The sequence below is a fragment of the Lampris incognitus genome, chromosome 19, assembly GCF_029633865.1.
Source record: "Lampris incognitus isolate fLamInc1 chromosome 19, fLamInc1.hap2, whole genome shotgun sequence".
NCBI lineage: Eukaryota > Metazoa > Chordata > Actinopteri > Lampriformes > Lampridae > Lampris > Lampris incognitus.
In genome coordinates this window covers 26,105,094-26,123,654 of record NC_079229.1, presented here as the reverse complement: position 1 = coordinate 26,123,654, position 18,561 = coordinate 26,105,094, and the positions used below count along the sequence as shown (strand labels likewise).

General features: G+C 44.4%; 2 protein-coding genes across 4 annotated transcripts in view; one reads left to right on the top strand and one right to left on the bottom strand.

The window, feature by feature from the left end:
• Positions 1–58: 58 nt before the first annotated feature.
• si:ch73-173p19.1 (uncharacterized) lies at positions 59–17,166 on the bottom strand. Of its 3 annotated transcripts, none has more exons than XM_056299422.1 (17): positions 17,078–17,166; positions 16,011–16,117; positions 15,736–15,881; positions 15,269–15,432; positions 14,217–14,375; positions 13,634–14,084; positions 13,216–13,317; positions 11,706–11,796; positions 10,193–10,416; positions 9,492–9,734; positions 9,158–9,256; positions 7,428–7,621; positions 7,155–7,329; positions 6,861–7,017; positions 1,022–1,175; positions 362–473; positions 59–234 (listed from the first exon to the last, which is right to left on the bottom strand). In XM_056299422.1, exons 2-17 carry the CDS (start codon positions 16,082–16,084, stop codon positions 62–64), a joined length of 2,718 nt encoding a protein of 905 aa, XP_056155397.1. In that variant the 5' UTR covers positions 16,085–16,117; positions 17,078–17,166; the 3' UTR covers positions 59–61. The 3 variants fall into 3 exon arrangements, with proteins under 3 accessions (XP_056155397.1, XP_056155396.1, XP_056155398.1); XM_056299421.1 differs by having other exon boundaries at positions 16,944–17,082; XM_056299423.1 differs by lacking the exon at positions 13,216–13,317 and having other exon boundaries at positions 16,944–17,082.
• A 954-nt stretch (positions 17,167–18,120) lies between these two features.
• Positions 18,121–18,561, top strand: part of slc4a2b (solute carrier family 4 member 2b) — a 47,496-nt gene continuing 47,055 nt past the window's right edge. Inside the window, exon 1 of the mRNA XM_056299645.1 lies at positions 18,121–18,164. The gene's annotated coding sequence lies outside the window, so the exon portion shown is untranslated. The remainder of the gene's footprint in view (positions 18,165–18,561) is intronic.

Genomic DNA, 18,561 nt, shown 5'->3' with positions numbered 1-18,561 from the left:
GAGGGCTTAAAGGACAACTGTTCATCCCTGTGTGGACATGCTAGGATAATCCTGGGATTCATTAGGCTTCTTCATCATCATCCGAAACCTCGTCGGGAAGGATGGCGCGTGTGTTGCTGGCCCGGATACTGCTGATACTGGTGGAGGAGAAGAGGCTCGCGATACCAGCTAACGTCACTCCAGTACCTTCCAGGTTGACCTGGGACAAGTGCATGTGCTTCAGCAACTTGAGGCCTGAGAAGGAAAGGATATGAAAAATACATTATAAAACAATTCTTTTTCAAATGGGTAATTCAATCTGGACTTTTTATCCAGTCAAGTAAGGTTGAGAAAGGCCAGAGCAATTTAGTGGGAACCTCACCGTGATCTGTGATGCGCGTGCGGCTGAGGTTAAGCTTCAGCAGATGACTACAGTGGACCAGACCTCTACGCACTACAGTGTCCCCAACCCGTGAACTGGCTAACCCCAACACCTGGGAAACAGGAAAAAACAAACAAAACAAGTCTTTAAAAAAAAAAAAAAGCTTCAATACAATTCAAATGAAACAATGAGACCTCAGGTTCCACCATATGGTTCTGTTACAGTTCTAATGTGGGATGGGTGTTAGTTTAACCAGTAGGGGGGGTTGCTCGAAGACTGGTGTGCTCAAAGACTGGTGTGGTGAACATGATATATGGTCAAGGCTCAGCGTTTTCGGTTTTTATTTTTCAAAGCCATCCAGCATGCCGAATTTCGCCACAAGAGGACACTGTTACATAACCTCACACGAACAGGAACAACTTTTGGATCCGTGGAAACATAAAATCCAGGTGAAAATCAGTTTAAACCAATCTGCTTCTTTTAAAAACATCTGGGTATTTTTCGGTGAAAATCGGTAAAAACCGAAAATGCTGAGCCTTGTATATGGTGGACTTTACCAACAAGAGAAACAAAGGGTACTGATTGGAGAAATGCACAAATAAGGTGAGGATATGAATAGAAAAACGTATAACGACAGGTGTCTGTAGTTTAGAGATTTACCTGGAGGTGTGGCAGACATGTTATGAGGGCAGCCACCCCTCGGCTTGTGACGGCTGTGCGGTCCAGACACAGTTCCTGTAGCTCCTGTAAGCCGTGCAGCGCCAGAAGCCCAACATCGCTCACCTGAGTGTTACTGAGAGACAACTTCTTCAACCTGCAGTGGGAAACAACAATATTCCTCTCAGCACTTATCTAAAAGTTGTGATGACACAGATACTGTGTTGAAAGCCACCGGAGCTACTCACGCTTCTTCCTTCTTTTTTTTTAAAAAATTCGGCCAATTACCCCAATCTTCTGAGCCGTTCTGGTCGCTGCTCCACCCCCTCTGCTGATCTGGGGAGGGCTGCACACTACCACATGCCTCCTCTGATACATGTGGAGTCACCAGCTGCTTCATTTCACCTGACAGTGAGGAATTTCACCAGGGGGATGTAGCGTGTGGGAGGATCACGCTATTCCCCCCAGTTCCCCCTCACATCCATACGGGTGCCCCGACCGACCAGAGGAGGCGCTAGAGCAGTGACTAGGACACATACCCACATCCGGCTTCCCACCCGCAGACACGGCCAATTGTGTCTGTAGGGACGCCCAAACAAGCTGGAGGTAACTGGTGATCCCCTTGTTGGTAGGCAACAGAATAGACTGCTATGCTACCCGGATGCCCTCATTGTTCTATTTCAAGTATAATATTGTTATTGTGGCCACCATGACAGGTTTTCAACATTGTTAGGAGACAGACAAGAACTAGGAGCAGCAATGTTGGTAAAAAAGGCACGTGGATGCCTGGGTGGCATGGCGGTCTATTCCATTGCCTACCAACACAAGGACCTCCGGTTCGAATCCCTGTGTTACCTCTGGCTTGGTCGGGCATTCCTACAGACACAATTGGCCGTGTCTGTGGGTGGGAAGCTGGATGTTGGTATGTGTCCTGGTTGCTGCACTAGCACCTCTTCTGGACGGTCAGGGCGCTTGTTCAGGGAGAAGGGGGAACTGGGGGGAATAGCGTGATCCTCCCACGCACTACGTCCCCCTGGTGATACTCCTCACTGTCAGGTGAAAAGGAAGCGGCTGGCGACTCCACATGTATCGGAGGAGGCATGTGGTAGCCCTCCCCGGATCGGCAGAGGGGGTGGAGCAGTGACCGGGACAGATTGAAGAGGCGGGTAATTGGCTGGGTACAATTGGGAAGAAAAAGGTGGGGAATCCCCCCCCCCCCCAAAAAAAAGAGGCATGTGTGCGTCCACTAAACCTCTTCCCCATATAAACGTGTGTCACCTGCACAGGGGAGAGTGCTTCATCACATGCTTCTTGCTCACTGTCAAATAGAGCATACAACATAGGTGTAGTTATCAAAGACCAAAATAATACATACTCAAATCGCATCTTAGTTTACAAAATGTTTTTTAGGGAAGACCAGCGACATGTGAAAATCATTGAGATCGACTGTTGATTTCTCCTCATCTTTATGCGACGCACAGTATCACACATCACAGCAATCAGCGCTAAAGTTCAACTAGTTGTACGTTAATGTGTGGTGCAATCCAAAGACAATAATAGGTTTGACGACGCAAGGGTGGAGTTTGTGCAACTGGTATGAAAGCCCCTTCACAGAGCTTTGTGTTGAACAGTGACCTTTACCCTAGGAAGGTGACTCAACTCTGGACTTACCCAGAAAGGGGGGGGTGTATTTAATAATTAAACAATTTCGTTACATAGGATACAATTACTTTATTTGCTTGCCAACAAATATGTATGACTCCCAAAGACTCTCTTACAACTTTCCTTCCTACACTAGCGTCAAGGCTTGCTATTATACACTCACTGGCCACTTTATTAGGTACACCTTGCTAGTACCGGGTTGGACCCCCCTTTGCCTTCAGAACTGCCTTAATCCTTCGTGGCATAGATTCAACAAGGTACTGGAAACATTCCTCAGAGAGTTTGGTCCATATTGCCATGATAGCATCACGCAATTGCTGCAGATTTGTCGGCTGCACATCCATGATGCGAATCTCCCGGTCCACCACATCCCAAAGGTGCTCTATTGGATTGAGATCTGGTGACTGTGGAGGCCATTTGAGTACAGTGAACTCATTGTCATGTTCAAGAAACCAGTCTGAGATGATTCGAGCTATATGACATGGCGCGTTATCCTGCTGGAAGTAGCCATCAGAAGATGGGAACACTGTGGTCATAAAGGGATGGACATGGTCAGCAACAATACTCAGGTAGGCTGTGGCGTTGACACGATGCTCAATTGGTACTAAGGGGCCCAAAGTGTGCCAAGAAAATATCCCCCACACCATTACACCACCACCAACAGCCTGAACCGTTGATACAAGGCAGGATGGATCCATGCTTTCATGTTGTTGACGCCAAATTCTGACCCTACCATCCGAATGTCGCAGCAGAAATCAAGACTCATCAGACCAGGCAACGTTTTTCCAATCTTCTATTGTCCAATTTTGGTGAGCCTGTGCGAATTGTAGCCTCAGTTTCCTGTTCTTAGCTGACAGGAGTGGCACCCGGTGTGGTCTTCTGCTGCTGTAGCCCATCTGCCTCAAGGTTCGACGTGTTGTGCGTTCAGAGATGCTCTTCTGCATACCTCGGTTGTAATGAGTGGTTATTTGAGTTACTGTTGCCTTTCTATCAGCTCGAACCAGTCTGGCCATTCTCCTCTGACCTCTGGCATCAACAAGGCATTTTCGCCCACAGAACTGCCGCTCACTGGATATTTTCTCTTTTTCGGACCATTCTCTGTAAACCCTAGAGATGGTTGTGCGTGAAAATCCCAGTAGATCAGCAGTTTCTGAAATACTGAGACCAGCCCGTCTGGCACCAACAACCATGCCACGTTCAAAGTCACTTAAATCACCTTTCTTCCCCATTCTGATGCTCGGTTTGAACTGCAGCAGATCGTCTTGACCATGTCTACATGCCTATATGCATTGAGTTGCTGCCATGTGATTGGCTGATTAGAAATTTGCGTTAACGAGCAGTTGGACAGGTGTGCCTAATAAAGTGGCCGGTGAGTGTATATGTCAAAGATTCCCATTTCAACCATGCAGTTTACTTCAATTTTCAATGAAGCATGACTCTATATATATATATATCATCAGGTCGAGTATCCTCAGATGGCTCTGACCCTCTCACGCCACCCGTCTCTATCATGCAAAGCAGATGGACATTGTGTCGTTGACAAGTTGATTTATGTAATTTTTGACTAACCACGTATACATACATACATACCCACATATATATATATATATATAATCCAGTGAGTCAAGTAAATTCTTTATGAGACAGTACAAGCTTGTTTCATGCCATAAGCAATCATCAGCTGTCCATCCATCCATCCATTATCTGAACCGCTTATCCTGCTCTCAGGGTCGCTGGAGCCTATTCCAGCAGTCATTGGGCGGCAGGCGGGGAGACACCCTGGACAGGCCGCCAGGCCATCACAGGACCGACACGCACGCACGCACGCACGCACGCACGCACACATGCACACACGCACACGTACCCATTCTTACCTAGGGACAATTTAGTATGGCCAATTCACCTGACCTACATGTCTTTGGACTGTGGGAGGAAACCGGAGCCCCCAGAGGAAATCCACGCAGACACGGGGAGAACATGCAAACTCCACACAGAGGACGACCCAGGATGACCCATCAATGTTGGACTACCCCGGGGCTCAAACCCAGGGACCTTCTGTCAATAAAATTTTGTCAATAAATTTTCTTTTTATTGACAGCTGATGATTGTTTATGGCATGAAACAGGCTTGTGCTGTCTCATAAAGAATTTACTTGACTCACTGGATTATTTTGCTCTTCATTTGTTGAGCACTTTCCCTACCGTTGAGTGTTTCTTTTAACATAGTTATATATATATATATATATTAAAAAAATGTAGTGAATTCAGGGGGCAGCTCAAGAACCGCCGCAGCTGGGACGCGAACCCAGGTCTCCCGCACCACAGGCGACTACGTTAACCCGTCGACTAAAGGGTCCGACCCTTTATTTGACTGGTTAACATAGTTGAGAGAGAGAGTGAAAAAAAAAAAACAACTATATATATTGCTTTTTTTTCATTCCAGAAACCGTCAATGGTGTTAATGAAAGTGCTCAACAAATGAGGGGTGGAATATTAAGATTTAAACAGTGGTGCTTTAAAGTTTGTGAACCCTTTAGAATTTACATATCTGTGAGTGGCAAAAGTACTTGAACCTCTAGGATTAGCAGTTAATTTGATGGTGAAATTAGAGTCAGGTGTTTTCAATCAATGGGATGACAATCAGGTGTGAGTGGGCGCCCTGATTTATTTAAAGAACAGGGATCTATCAAAATCTGATCTTAACAACACATGTTTGTGGAAGTGTATCATGGCAAGAACAAAGGAGCTTTCTGAGGACCTCAGAAAAAGCGTTGTTGATGCTCATCAGGCTGGAAAAGGTCACAAAACCACCTCTAAAGAATTTGGATTCCATCAATCCACAGTCAGACAGATTGTGTACAAATGGAGGAAATTCAAGATCATTGTTATCCACCCCAGGAGTGGTCGACCATCAAAGACCACTCCAAGAGCAAGGCGTGTTATAGTCGGCCAGGTCACAAAGGAACCCAGGGTAACTTCTGAGCAACTAAAGGCCTACATCATATTGGCTAATGTTAATGTTCATGAGGCCACCACCAGGAGAACACTGACCAACAATGGTGTGCATGAGGGTTGCAAGGAGAAAGCCACTGCTCTCCAAAAAAGAACATTGCTGCCCATCTGTAGTTTGCTAAAGATCACGTGGACAAGCCAGAAGGCTATTGGAAAAATGTTTTGTGGACAGATGAGACCAAAATAGAACTTTTTGGTTTAAATGAGAAGCGTTATGTTTGGAGAAAGGAAAACACTGCATTGTAGCATAAGAACCTTATCCCATCTGTGAAACATGGTGGTGGTAGTATCATGGTTTGGGCTTGTTTTGCTGCACCTGGGCCAGGACGGCTTGCCATCATTGATGGAACAATGAATTCTGAATTATACCAGTGAATTCTTAAGGAAAATGCCAGGACATCTGTCGGTGAACTGAATCTCAAGAGAATGTGGATCATGCAGCAAGACAATGACCCTAAGCACACAAGTCGTTCTACCAAAAAATGGTTAAAGAAGAATAAAGTTAATGTTTTGGAATGGCCAAGTCAAAGTCCTGATCTTAATTCAATCGAAATGTTGTGGAAGGACCTGAAGCGAGGAGTTCATGTGAGGAAACCCACCAACATCCCAGAGTTGAATTGGTTCTGTACGGAGGAATGGGCTAAAATTCCTCCAAGCTGATGTGCAGGACTGATCAACAGTTACCAGAAATGTTTAATTGCAGTTATTGCTGCACAAGGAGGGGGGGGGGGTGTCACACCAGATATTGAAAGCAAAGGTTCACATACTGTTGCCACTCCCAGATATGTAGTGTTAGATCATTTTCCTCAATAAATAAATGACCAAGTATAATATTTTTGTCTCATTTGTTTAATTGGGTTCTCTTTTTCTACTTTTAGGACTTGTGTGAAAATCTGATGACGTTTTAGGTTATATTTATGCAGAAATATAGAAAATTCTAAAGGGTTCAAAAACATACATACATACATACACACACACACACACACACACACACACACACACACACACACACACACACACACACACACACATTAAGGAAACTTTAAAAGCTACACATCTGTTGTTAACTGTTGTGTAAAAGCCTTGTTAGCATTGACAAAGTTGGTTGAGATAATGGGTATGACAGTGATGTGATGAGTCTGGTGATAATACTTAAGTTTGGCAATGACCTGATCATAGTGGAGAGATGGCTGACTCCCTGGTCTGTGACTTGGGTGTAGTCTGTGAGGTCTAACTCTGACAACAGAGACAGTCTGGAGAGGAAGGACAGCCCGATGTCAGACACAGAATGGCGTCCAGGGAGGGTGAACTGGGTCAGCCTTAGACCTGGAGGACAGAAATTTGGAGTTACATTTCACTTCTAAATGCCCATCTCACTCAAAAAAAGGTGACTTGGCAAACTTCCTCTGACATGTTGTAGGCTTGTGTCTGTCTGTATATGTGGTTACTTTCAAATTACACACCTGAGATTATTTGTAGGATGTGGTTGCCGTCCACCACGGGAATGCCTGCCAAGCTAAGGGCAGAGAGAGTAGGATGGGTGGAGAGGCACTCCAGGGAGCTCTCTGTAACACCTGTCCCATCCAGGTAAAGGGTCTGCAGGCTGGACAGCTCTTTCAAAGCTGACACGTCACTCACCTGGGGAACGACGCAGCCACAGAACATAGACAATTTTTTTTTTTTCAAATTATGACAAAGTACTTTATGTGTCTGATGTGTTGGTAGAGCTGAGGTACCTTGGTCTGCTTGATACTGAGCAATCGTAGCTGTGGAACACAGGTGGGCAAGACTGCCAGGGTGGACTCAGTCACAGCAGTCTGGTTCAGGCTGAGTTGGGTGAGGCAGGGGGGAGCAGACTGGAGATAAAGCAACATTCCGGCATCGCTGACTTTGGTCTGGTCCAGGGACAGGAAACACAAGCTCTTTAAACCTTGAAGACAAAGGGGGGTAAGAACAGATTGCTATGTGGTATAAAAGAGGCAGAATCATTATACTCAAAAGCCAATAATCCCTACAAAGGAGTACTACACACACAAGGACTTCACAGTTTCAGAGAGCAGCTTATGTTGGGACCTAGTGTTCTTACCCATAATTACTGAGGGTTACATAATCAGCTATGTATGTTTGTTCTCCCCCGCTACTGCCAGTCTGAGCATTTCTCACATAACCAACGAACACATCTATCTCTCATAAATTGAATGGAGCTCATAGTGTTTGGTAAAATGATTTGTTCTTGCCAAGTGAACCTGTGCTTTAAAGCAGATCAATTTACAACTATAGGTGCTGAATGCTCTCAAAGAATTCAGAATGCTCAACAATAACCTTGAGAGTGACATCATTAGGACCAAGGATGTAGGTTTGTCTTGAAAGTTGGTAGGGACAAATTGGTGGGATGGAATGTGTAGGAGGGAGGTAAACCAGAGGTTATAACATGGTTAATTTTGTAAAACTACAGTAGAAATCTGATGGGGACAACAACTAAAGCAATCCCAGGGTCTTGGTTCCATTCTAAATGTTCCATTCTGAATGGCGTTATTACACAGGATAGAATCAGATTTACCTACTTGTAGAGATCAAAAATAGTGTAAAATAATTACAGATTTGGAGGCATTAATGTTGGTGTGCTTGAAACATTTTCATACCCCTGCAAGAACATTTTAAACAACCTTCTTTACTCATATCTTGAAAAAAAAAATCTCAGTATAAAATCTTGTAGATGTGACTTGGAAGAAAAAAAAAGCAACACCTTCCTGATAATAACTTCTGCTTCCTGTAAAGTGCCATCATATGTTCAAAGGCAGATGGGAGTTTATCAAAATTCATCAACGGTAGATGGGATCAGGTATCTTAAGGGGGTGTTTAGGAACGCACTCAAGAGGACAGGGTTGACAGTGTCAAAAAGGATATACAAGGAGACTGACTTCAAAATAAAAATGAAGAGCACTAGATAAGAAGGCTCAAAATGGTACCATTTACAATGGGTTACAAAGTGCTTCTCCCTCAGCTGAGACACCATAGGCAGACATACCTGTATGCACTTTACCAGCCCCGAGCAACTGAATCCACACGTTAATCAAAACCTATTCTCCCACTCAAACTCAGACTGTACATTACTCCATGAGAGCACAGAGGTGTTTCCTTTTTTTTGGATTTTTCTCACTTTTTCTCCCCAGCTGTACCCAGCCAATTAACAAACTTGGGACTGCTCGGAAGAGTAGGGATTTTTCAGCTTCCCTCAAAGTTGGTAGGGATGTGTCCCTACCATCCCTACCTAAAACTATGCCTAATATTAGGACCTATCTTGCCTTTTGTGATTTATGCTGCCAAGGTGTGACATACGTATATAAAGTTTTTTATTACTTGGCCAAGTCTCCCTTGAAAAACACATTCCATATCTAAAACTGACTATCTGGTTAAACAAATGTATAGAACTACTTGGCTAGACTTGATTGCTTGAAGGGCCCACCTGTGATATGCAGCAGACACGAGTCGGTCAGTTTACTACAGGATGCCAGGTTCAGGTACTGGAGTTTGAGCAGGCTGGAAAGAACCGTTAGACCAGAGTCTGTAGAACATAAACGTGTTTTGAGATAGAAGTTAGTCCAACCTTTTAGATTAGAAATTAGCCCAACCTGATAGGAATTAGCCCAACCAACAAAATTGACCACAGTTTGCAAAAAAAGCCAAGATGCCTAGTAACAGTGCATACAATATTTCCATGTCACAGTTTACATGACCTAGAGTTCCTGCAAACAGTATATCTGTAAATAACTGCTGCATCCAGAGTGTAAACGCAGTACCAGTAATGAGTGGCGAGTTGACCAAGCTCAGGTGTTTCAGTGCAGTGAAGGCCCGCAGCTGTCGTAGAAGCTCATTTGTAGAGTAAGGGTAGCAGTTGAGGACAAACTTCTGTAATGGGCAACCAAAGAACAGCTCCAGAGTGCGTGGACGTAGCAGCCTCTCGCGGGACATGTGGTTGAGTAGAAGTTCTGCGAGCTCGGGGGTCAGACACGAAAGACTGCTGCTGTACTGCATACTGGGAGCTGAGAGAGGAAAGATGCATGATTGAAGACCGACCCAAGAGGACAGTGTGAAGAAGAAGTTTTTTTTTTCCTTTTGCAAATTAGCTTATGCCTATATTGTTTGATTAAAATTAGTGTATAGAAATTTACATTTAACTGACAAGGCACATATATACTGAGATAGTGAGCTGGGTAAAAGCTAATAAATACACATTAGTACAACTGTTTATTTAAATTGTGGCAAATTTAAACTCTAAATACTTCTGTATACATTCAGCTGTAGACAGTGACCAATTTAACATCTTTCAAATACATAAGCAGATATGTGTATGGGCATAACCCTTTATTAATATATAACGTGTATTGTCATTATATTCCAAAGAAATTAATAGTGGATTGGTCAAGTTTGCTAGTGACTACTGCAAGCTGCCCATTGATTTTCCCCCAGGAATTTTTTTTTCTTTTTTGTAGTCTCTAACCTGTCATGAGGTGGACGGTTGCCCGTGTGGCCATGACACATAAGGACGGTATGCTTGGTGTTCTGAGGGGTCTCTTGGGGGGCAATGGTTGGCCCTGGGTGGCCTGCAGGTCTTGCTGCTGTGCTGCTCTTTGAAGTCTTTCCACTGCAGCCAGTCCTGCAGCCCCAGGCAAAACCCTTCCTCCAGCATCCTCTGCTTCTTCTGGGTCCTCTACTGGGTCTTCCCTGGGACAGGACACACAGACCTATTGTTCCCTTTTACACATTTTTAAATGTCTAAGTAATTATACGTATATACAGACGGGTGATGAATTAAAAGGAAAAACCAACATAAGTGTCTTAGTAAGGTGTTGGGCCACCACAAGCCACCAGAACAGCTTCAGTGCTCCTTGTCATAGTCATAGACTTGTCTACAAATCTATGAACAATACTGAAGGGATGGAACACCATTCTTCCAAAAGATATTCCCTCATTTGGCGTTTTGATGAAGGTGATGGAGAGCGCCGTCTAACACGTCGGTCCAAAAATCTCCCGTAGGTGCTAAATTGAGTTGATATTTGGTGACTGCAAAGGCCATAGCGTATGATTGATTTACATCATTTTCATATTCAAACCATTCAGTGACCCCTCATCCCCTGCGGATGGGTGCATTGTCATCCTGGTAGAGACCACTCCGATCTGAATAGAAATGCTTCATCACAGGATAAAGGTGATCACTCAGGGTAACTTTGTATTGATTTGCAGTGACACTTCCTTCTAAGGGGATAAGTGGACTCAATCCATGCCAGGAAAATGCCCCCCACAGTATAGCAGAGCCTCCGGACCCCCTCAATGTAGGGGTCAAGCATTCCGGTTTTTCTCTTTGATTTGTCACCTATCTGTATATACACACACACTGCAAGTTTGTTAACCATTACAATATAGCTCTTTAATGTATAACTGCTACTTTTGTCTTATGATACACTAGACACTTTTTACCCTTTCCTACTATTTAAGGAATATCTACCAGAAGGGTTTTTCACACAAATGAACTAGAGAACTGAACCTAATGAAAATGGTATCTTTATGTCACAACTGCTTTCAGTACAGTCAAGGCTCAGCGTTTTTGATTTTGATTTTTCAAAGCCATCTAGCATATCTAGCATGCCGAATTTCGCCACAAGAGGACACTGTTACATAACCTCACACGAACAGGAACAACTTTTGGATCCGTGGAAACATAAAATCCGGGTGAAAATCAGTTTAAACCAATCTGCTCCTTTTAAAAAACCTGGGTATTTTTCGGTGAAAATTGGTAAAAACTGAAAATACTGACACTTGAGTACAGTGCAGAGGTAAAAATCCTGTGCACATCACCCATAAAAGCTACAGAGTACCAACTATGCAATCAATGGTAGTTACGGTAGGTCTCAAAAGCACTCTATAAATCTTTCAAGTCATTCCAACAATATTCCATGACAAATTAATCTTAAATGTACAGTAGTATTAAAGTCCCTTTTTGTTAAGGCACCCACCTGAGCCGATTCCCTTGCTCTGGCCACTGGTGCCTGGGCTCAAACCCTCCATGCACCCTGTTTTCTGGGAAAAAGGGTAGCCTTGGCAGTCCTGGGACATTTACCAAAAATAAGCAATGAGAAGGTTGACCTTTAAACTTGCAAAAACAGTCACCGCCATCCACACTTTCCCATAGGTACATTTTACATACCCCTTATCAACATCCTTGGTTCAGGACTTTTAGTTCTTTTATTGGCTAGTTTTAACTTGGATCCTCAGTATGAGACCTGCTCACCAACTGGCTAGCACACATCCAGATTGCTATATGAAAACCACATGCTCGGAAAAGACTGGCTATGACTAGCTGGCTATAAGGGCATTGGGAGCGTAACGCTTACAGCAGTCCAGAGTGGCATATGTGGGACAAATGGGGCCATTCACCTGTTTCCAAATCAAAGTATACAGCAGCTTTCTCACAGTAATATGAACATATGACACACTTTATTGGGACAGTGAGGTAACTGTTCCCTGTTCTCATGGCAGGTAGGTTAAAGGTAAATTTCACTGATAGTGCAATCAGTACTGATGAGTAATGGAGTCGATTGAAGCAATTAAATCCTCACTGTATACTACATTGACAAAGAAATTAGTGTTGCCCTGTTCAGTCTTTCCCAAACTGCCAACATGTACCAGGATGCACTGCTGCACATAAGCCTCTGTATCATTGCCTATAAAATCCTCTACACTAGTGAGGTGGGACATCATTTACACCATCAGAAATGTAGCTTAGCTGAGAGAACGAGGGTGTTTTTTGAACATGTTTAGAGTAGATTTGAGTATTTTTTTACCTTGCACTGTGGTGTTATTTCTTGCCTTGTTTTATACTTTTTTTTGTGCCTAGGTCTGTGTTTTATTGTTTTTAATTTATTTTATCTGTATTGTTGTTGAGTTTTAGCGTTTCTCCGGTTTTTAATGTAAAGCACTTTGAGCTGCATTTTATGTATGAAAGGTGCTATACAAATAAAGTTTATTATTATGATTATAAACCCTGCTAGGCTGACATTTTGCTGGCTTCCAAATGATGTCACGATACATCAATTGGCAGCCGGGGGGTGGGGGGGAGAGAGAGAGAGAGAGAGAGAGAGAGAGAGAGAGAGAGAGAGAGAGAGAGAGAGAGAGAGAAAGGTTTCACTGCTGCCCCAGGGATGCAGAAATGATCGGGAAAAACTGCAGGTGTTTTTCATGTGCTATCATATACTAAGCTTGAAAATCATTGAATTTTCCCTTCATGGGAGAGAAGTGCTTTGGGCAAAGGGCAACTCCTGTAACAATCAGTACAGAATCCTACAGTATGTGTCCCAAGTATCTAATTTTACAATATTTATTGTACAAGAATATAGTCAAATTTCAACTTTGTTAAAACAGATGTTAATAAAAGTTGACAAAGCCAAGTTTATTTTGAGATGGGTGCGAAGAGGGACAAGCAAGGAGGAGTCAGAATCAATCATATGCCAGGAAGGGTACCAGTACCACTGAGCATTGGAGGTGGGTCTCCCACTCCTTCCTGCTCCTCATCATCATCTGAGCTGGCAGCCTCCTCAGCATTGCCGGGAACTAGCTTCTGGCCACGCCCTGTCCAAGAGCCCATTCAACTGATTATGCAAGTACTTAAATAAAGATAAAACTTTTTGACAATGGAATGTAACCAAGTAATGAGTCTGCAAAACATACTAGTCTCCTGGTAGAACTGTACTGTAAAATCAAAAATCAATCTTTTCCAAAAAAACAAACATTTCTGAGGTATAGGTTCTTTTATCACAGTTCTACTAGCTCTAGTTCCAATAAAATGGCACTAATAGCATTAATTCTACCATCAGTACTTCAATTCTAACTAAATTGAATGTATTACCTTCAACACAACAAGGACATTTCACCTATAAACTCTTACCCCAGAAGTGAGAGGGCCCTGACAAGGGAGGACCAACGTCGGGGATGCCTGCATAACCTACTGCCTCTTCCCATACCTGGTGTGGCAAAGGTGGAGGCAGGGGAGGCTGTTCGCCCCTTGCCTCCTCCGGAACTGGGATCTGTGGCTGTGGGGACATGGTAAATGAGGCCTGGTTATCTTGTTCTGCTGAGAGTGATTTTGCTGGGCTGGGTGGGTCCTGGGGTGTCTCAGGGGGAGTGGTTTGGATACAGAGGGCAGCGTTGGGCGTGAGGCCCAGGGAGTGCAGTGAACATTCAAGCTCCGCCTCCCCAAAGCGTTTCCGTGGGAAACCCTGAAGGAGAGAAAAGGGGGGCAAGGAAGGGTGACGTCCTGAGATATGCTCCACTACCACACGTAGCGGGGCATCAGCTGGGAAGCGCTCCCGTATTGATTCTCCAGAAGGTAGCCGAATCTACAGGGAAAAAAAGAAAGAAAAAAAAAGTCTGTGTTACACCATTATTTTTTTTCCTTTGTTAAACTTATTTGACTTAATTTAATACACACAAACACAGATGATCAGAAAAAGAGCTTTCTAAAGCCTTACTATAAGGATGCAGTTGTTATCCACATTGGTCTGAATCTTTCCCCCAAGCCTCTGGCCTTGGTCATTTAGAGGGGTGGTCTCAGCGGTGGTACTAGTCTGGGTCTTCTCCTGCAAGCTCCTCCGATCCTCAGCGATTCGCTTTAACACCAACTCCCGCTCCTTGTGGGCCAGTGAAAGAATGGAAAAGGAGATGAATTAATAAAAAGGAGATGTGGTCAATTACTTAATCTGAAGGCACCAACTCTGTCGAAACTTGGAAATTGGCTGTTTGGCAAAACATAACTTGCTTATCAACAGTATAAGATAGAAGGAAATCCTCTGGCTATCTGAATAAGAATCTGAATAGTATAGAATAGAATATTCTTTATCAGTCATTTTGTATATACATACAAATTAAATTTACTCTCTGCATTTAACCCATCTTAGCTGTGTAGCTAAGAGCAGTGGGCAGCCACCGTGCAGCACCCGGGGACCAACTCTAGTTATTTCTTCCCATTGCCTTTGCCAGGGGCCCAGACAGGAGAATTAGCCCTAACATGCATGTCTTTTTTGATGGTGGGAGGAAACCGGAGTGCCCGGAGGAAACCCATGCAGACACGGGGTGAACATGCAAACTCCACCCAGAAAGGACCTGGGATGGCCTGGGGTTCGAACCCAGGACCTTCTTGCTGTGAGGAAACAGCGTCAACCACTGGGCCACGATGCCACTCAATCAGTTTTTATTTACCAAGTAATTTGCACATACAAGGAATATGACTTGGTGGGGTGTTCAGATTGAACACATGGAACAAAACATGAGATGATAAATGAAATATAGGTAATAGTCATCTCTTCTATGCAGTCTTTAAAAGCACATAAAAAAGACAATAAAGTCAATGTAAACCAAATGTTATTATCTTGAAAGTTTATCATGGAATGATTTGAAAAAGGTGGCTTTCCACTATACAGCCATCACATTTGAGGATATAGCACTGATAGGAAACATCTTGCCAGTTGCTGACTACTGTGCTTGTCAATAACAACTATGAGCATCAATTGACAACACTACTCACCTGTTTCTTCTGCCTTCTCTCTGCCCTGGCTTCCTGAGCCACACGTCGTCTCTGTTGCTCTTCAAAGCCACTCTTGTCCTGTTTGATTCGGGACATGAGTGGCTGCGTGTCTTCGGGTGAGGCGGATGACTCTGGTGATTTCAGGACCAAAGAAGGGCATGCTGCTGTGTATACATAATAAACAGAAACAATCTAATAAAACACAAAATAATAACTAACTTTTGATGGCGACATGTATTTTTGTTTTCACACATGTTCAACTAATTTCATTGGGGACTAATTGTAATGGCATATATTTGTAGTTATATAAGGATTGTTGATGGATTTCCATGCACATGGATAGAATTAATGTATAGACAGCAATGACAACACTAAATTACTCCATTTTGTTCCCTTATCCAGTATGAAACTTTTCTCACAACAGGCAGACCAAAAATAATAAAACAACACAGGAAATCTTGTCATACCTCTGCTGTTAGTTGGCCCAGTGTGTGACTCATAACTGCTTGGGTTCACTGCCTCTTTGGGAGGGTTAAACGCGGAAAATGCCGTTCCAGTAGGCTGGGAGGGCTGCTTAACCAATTTGTGACACAGGTTTTGTCCTTGTAAAAGCCTACATGTAAAGGAGTAGGCAATAAGCAATATATTACAGAGGTATTTATTTAGATTAACTTCTTATGAATGACACATCCACTTTAACTCCAAACACGTGAATTTGGAACAGATATTTAGGACAACTCACCACTCAGCTGCCTCCGTGACAGAAAAATGCCCTGCCTGCACAGCAGCCTTGATCTGATCCTCAGTGAAGCCCATCTCACCGAGAGTCAGGAACAACTCTCCGATAGTCTGCAGCACATTTTGACAATCGGGTTAAATTGCAATGTTCAGACTCATTAGAGGCGTAAGCAAGTCGTGACAAAGGTATCTTTCACCTCCAATTCAAAGTAATTTTTCATGTCACTTACAAACGAAAAGGTCAATTCTCCCATCAGTGTTTTTGCAGTTTACGGTCACAACTTTTAGGCTAGGATGTCTTAAGACTTTGATTTCTACGGGACTCGTTGAGTCAAGTCTCCGTGAAAAGCGGCGAAAAGGAGCAGCGTTACAGTAAAGAGTAACTGCACAAGGTGAAGGCTTTGCGAGTAGACTTTGTAAGGAATGTGACTGATAATTGCCAGCCGATACGTGGATGAAGTCCCCCTTTAATCAGTCTCATCGCAAGTGATTAAATTGTTAATCGTGCGTTAGTGTGGAGAACAACATTAGCTAGCCAAGTAACGCTTGCATTTTAATGGACTTTGGCTAGCCATGGCTGACTAGATTACTTATTAAGAACGGCCAAAGTAAAGGCTAGTTACGCCTAAGTAATTGTTTTCATAAAGTTTTAGCTAACTGGGGCTCGACTTACGGACCTTCACGACGCCGTTTGCCAATTTCAACCATTAACTCCGACCGACAAGCTAACTTTGTTGTCATGTCGGTGACAATGCAGATGGGCTACAAACAAACGTCGTTAGCCCGTCTGCTAAGTTAGCTACCTTAGCTAACACAACAGTTAGCTGCCGGAGGACGGGACACTGACGCTAGCTAGCGCTGCTGAGCCTCCAGCGAAACATGCACACACCGATGCTAGCACCGCTGCGGCTAAAGTTAACGAGACGTGCGTACATACCGGAGAAACCACGGAATCCATGCCTCTGTCGCAAGCGACACACGAGTCAAGTCTCTCCGAAACCAACGTTAAATTACACTTTGATTACTTTTCCCTACGCAAGCTCATTAGCTTGCTGTGCTAGCAAAACTGACCTCTCCCCGCCTTTTGACTTATAGATTGACAGGACGTCGACAGGAAATCAGCCTATCCAACAACTGCTGGCAGCACGGTGGGAAACGCCCACACGAAGCCCTGCCGATTGCCGGGGTGATACTTCTTTTGCTTTTTCTTTCTTTTCTTTTCTTTTCTTTTTATCCGAGCAGCCTACGTTTTACACCCAAGTCAGGGGAGCAAAACAAATTGCGCACATTCTGCGACGTCGAGCCGTTTAGACGCGTAAACCAGTGGGTTGAAGCGCTCTTTTAAATAGACCCCCCCCTGTCTGGCTGTCGCGCAGCTGTGAGTCAGTTGCAGCGGATCCACTGCGGGGGTCACTCGAGCCTTTGCTCTCGCTCTCGCGCTCGCCGTGGCCGTGACGCGCCGAGTGAGCAGATTTAGCAGAGTGACCTACACCTCGTCGCCCTCGAGGAGCACGTCAAACCGACTCAGTTCCCAGCTTACTGACCGCAGTGAACATTCCCGAGTAAATCGCGTTGTAATCCATCAAGCTCCGAGAAAGTTTGTCCCCCCCCCTTTTTTAAGGAACACTGACGTGAATGTGAACACCATGTCTGCAGTGTGTTAAGGCAAATCCAATATATTCACAGCAAATAAACGGCTCCGGCAAACGCGGGGCGAAAAGTAAGCGACGTCGCCGCGTTTCGAGGTGGCCTGATTCAAATGTATCCGTCTGCGTCTGCGGACACATTTGAATCCGTCGCTTTGGTGAATTTAAAGTAACACTTCCATTTTTAACTTTGCGGGTCTCTCCCGTGCATGCGGCTTATTTCTGCGACGGAACCCCCCGTTCGGAATCGCGCTGTTTAACAACCTTTTTCACATTGTTACGGAAGAGGGAGATTCTTCCAGTGTAGGGATCCATTTATGATTGCGCCGCACGTCGGAGAGTGTCAGCCTGTCGGAACAACATAACGGGTCAAGGCCTTCCTCCCCGGGCCTTCATCACCAAATATGATTCATCATCACCAGTTTAACGCAAGCGCAACAACTTCTTTCCAGAGGGAAGCGGCGGCGGCGGCGGCGGAGGAGGAGGAGAAGCCAGTCGCTCAGTTAGTTGAGGTGAGTCGTCCATAATAAGTAAGTAGACTACCGCCGCCAGCTGTCTCTTTTTGTTAGACGTGCGTGTTAATCGCTTAACTCGAACGTGGCGTTGTTTGTGGTGTACACGTTTGAAATAACCCCGACTCGGCTTTTCCTCCCCGCGCCGCTAATGTCAGCGCCGCTTGAATGACATGTGACGTTATGTATGGAAAGCGTCGGCTCCGGATGACCTCGGTTTGTAGCGGCGGCGGTTCATTTACACCCGGGGGGGGGGGTGCTGGAAGAACGACGCCTCCGGCAGTTTTTCGCCACAGTTAACCGGCAGACATTTGCGAGAATAACGTTGAAGAGCGGTTCAGCTTTTTAGCAAAGCTAACGCTGCGCCCCGGCGTGCACGGAGCCGCTGGGATGGCCG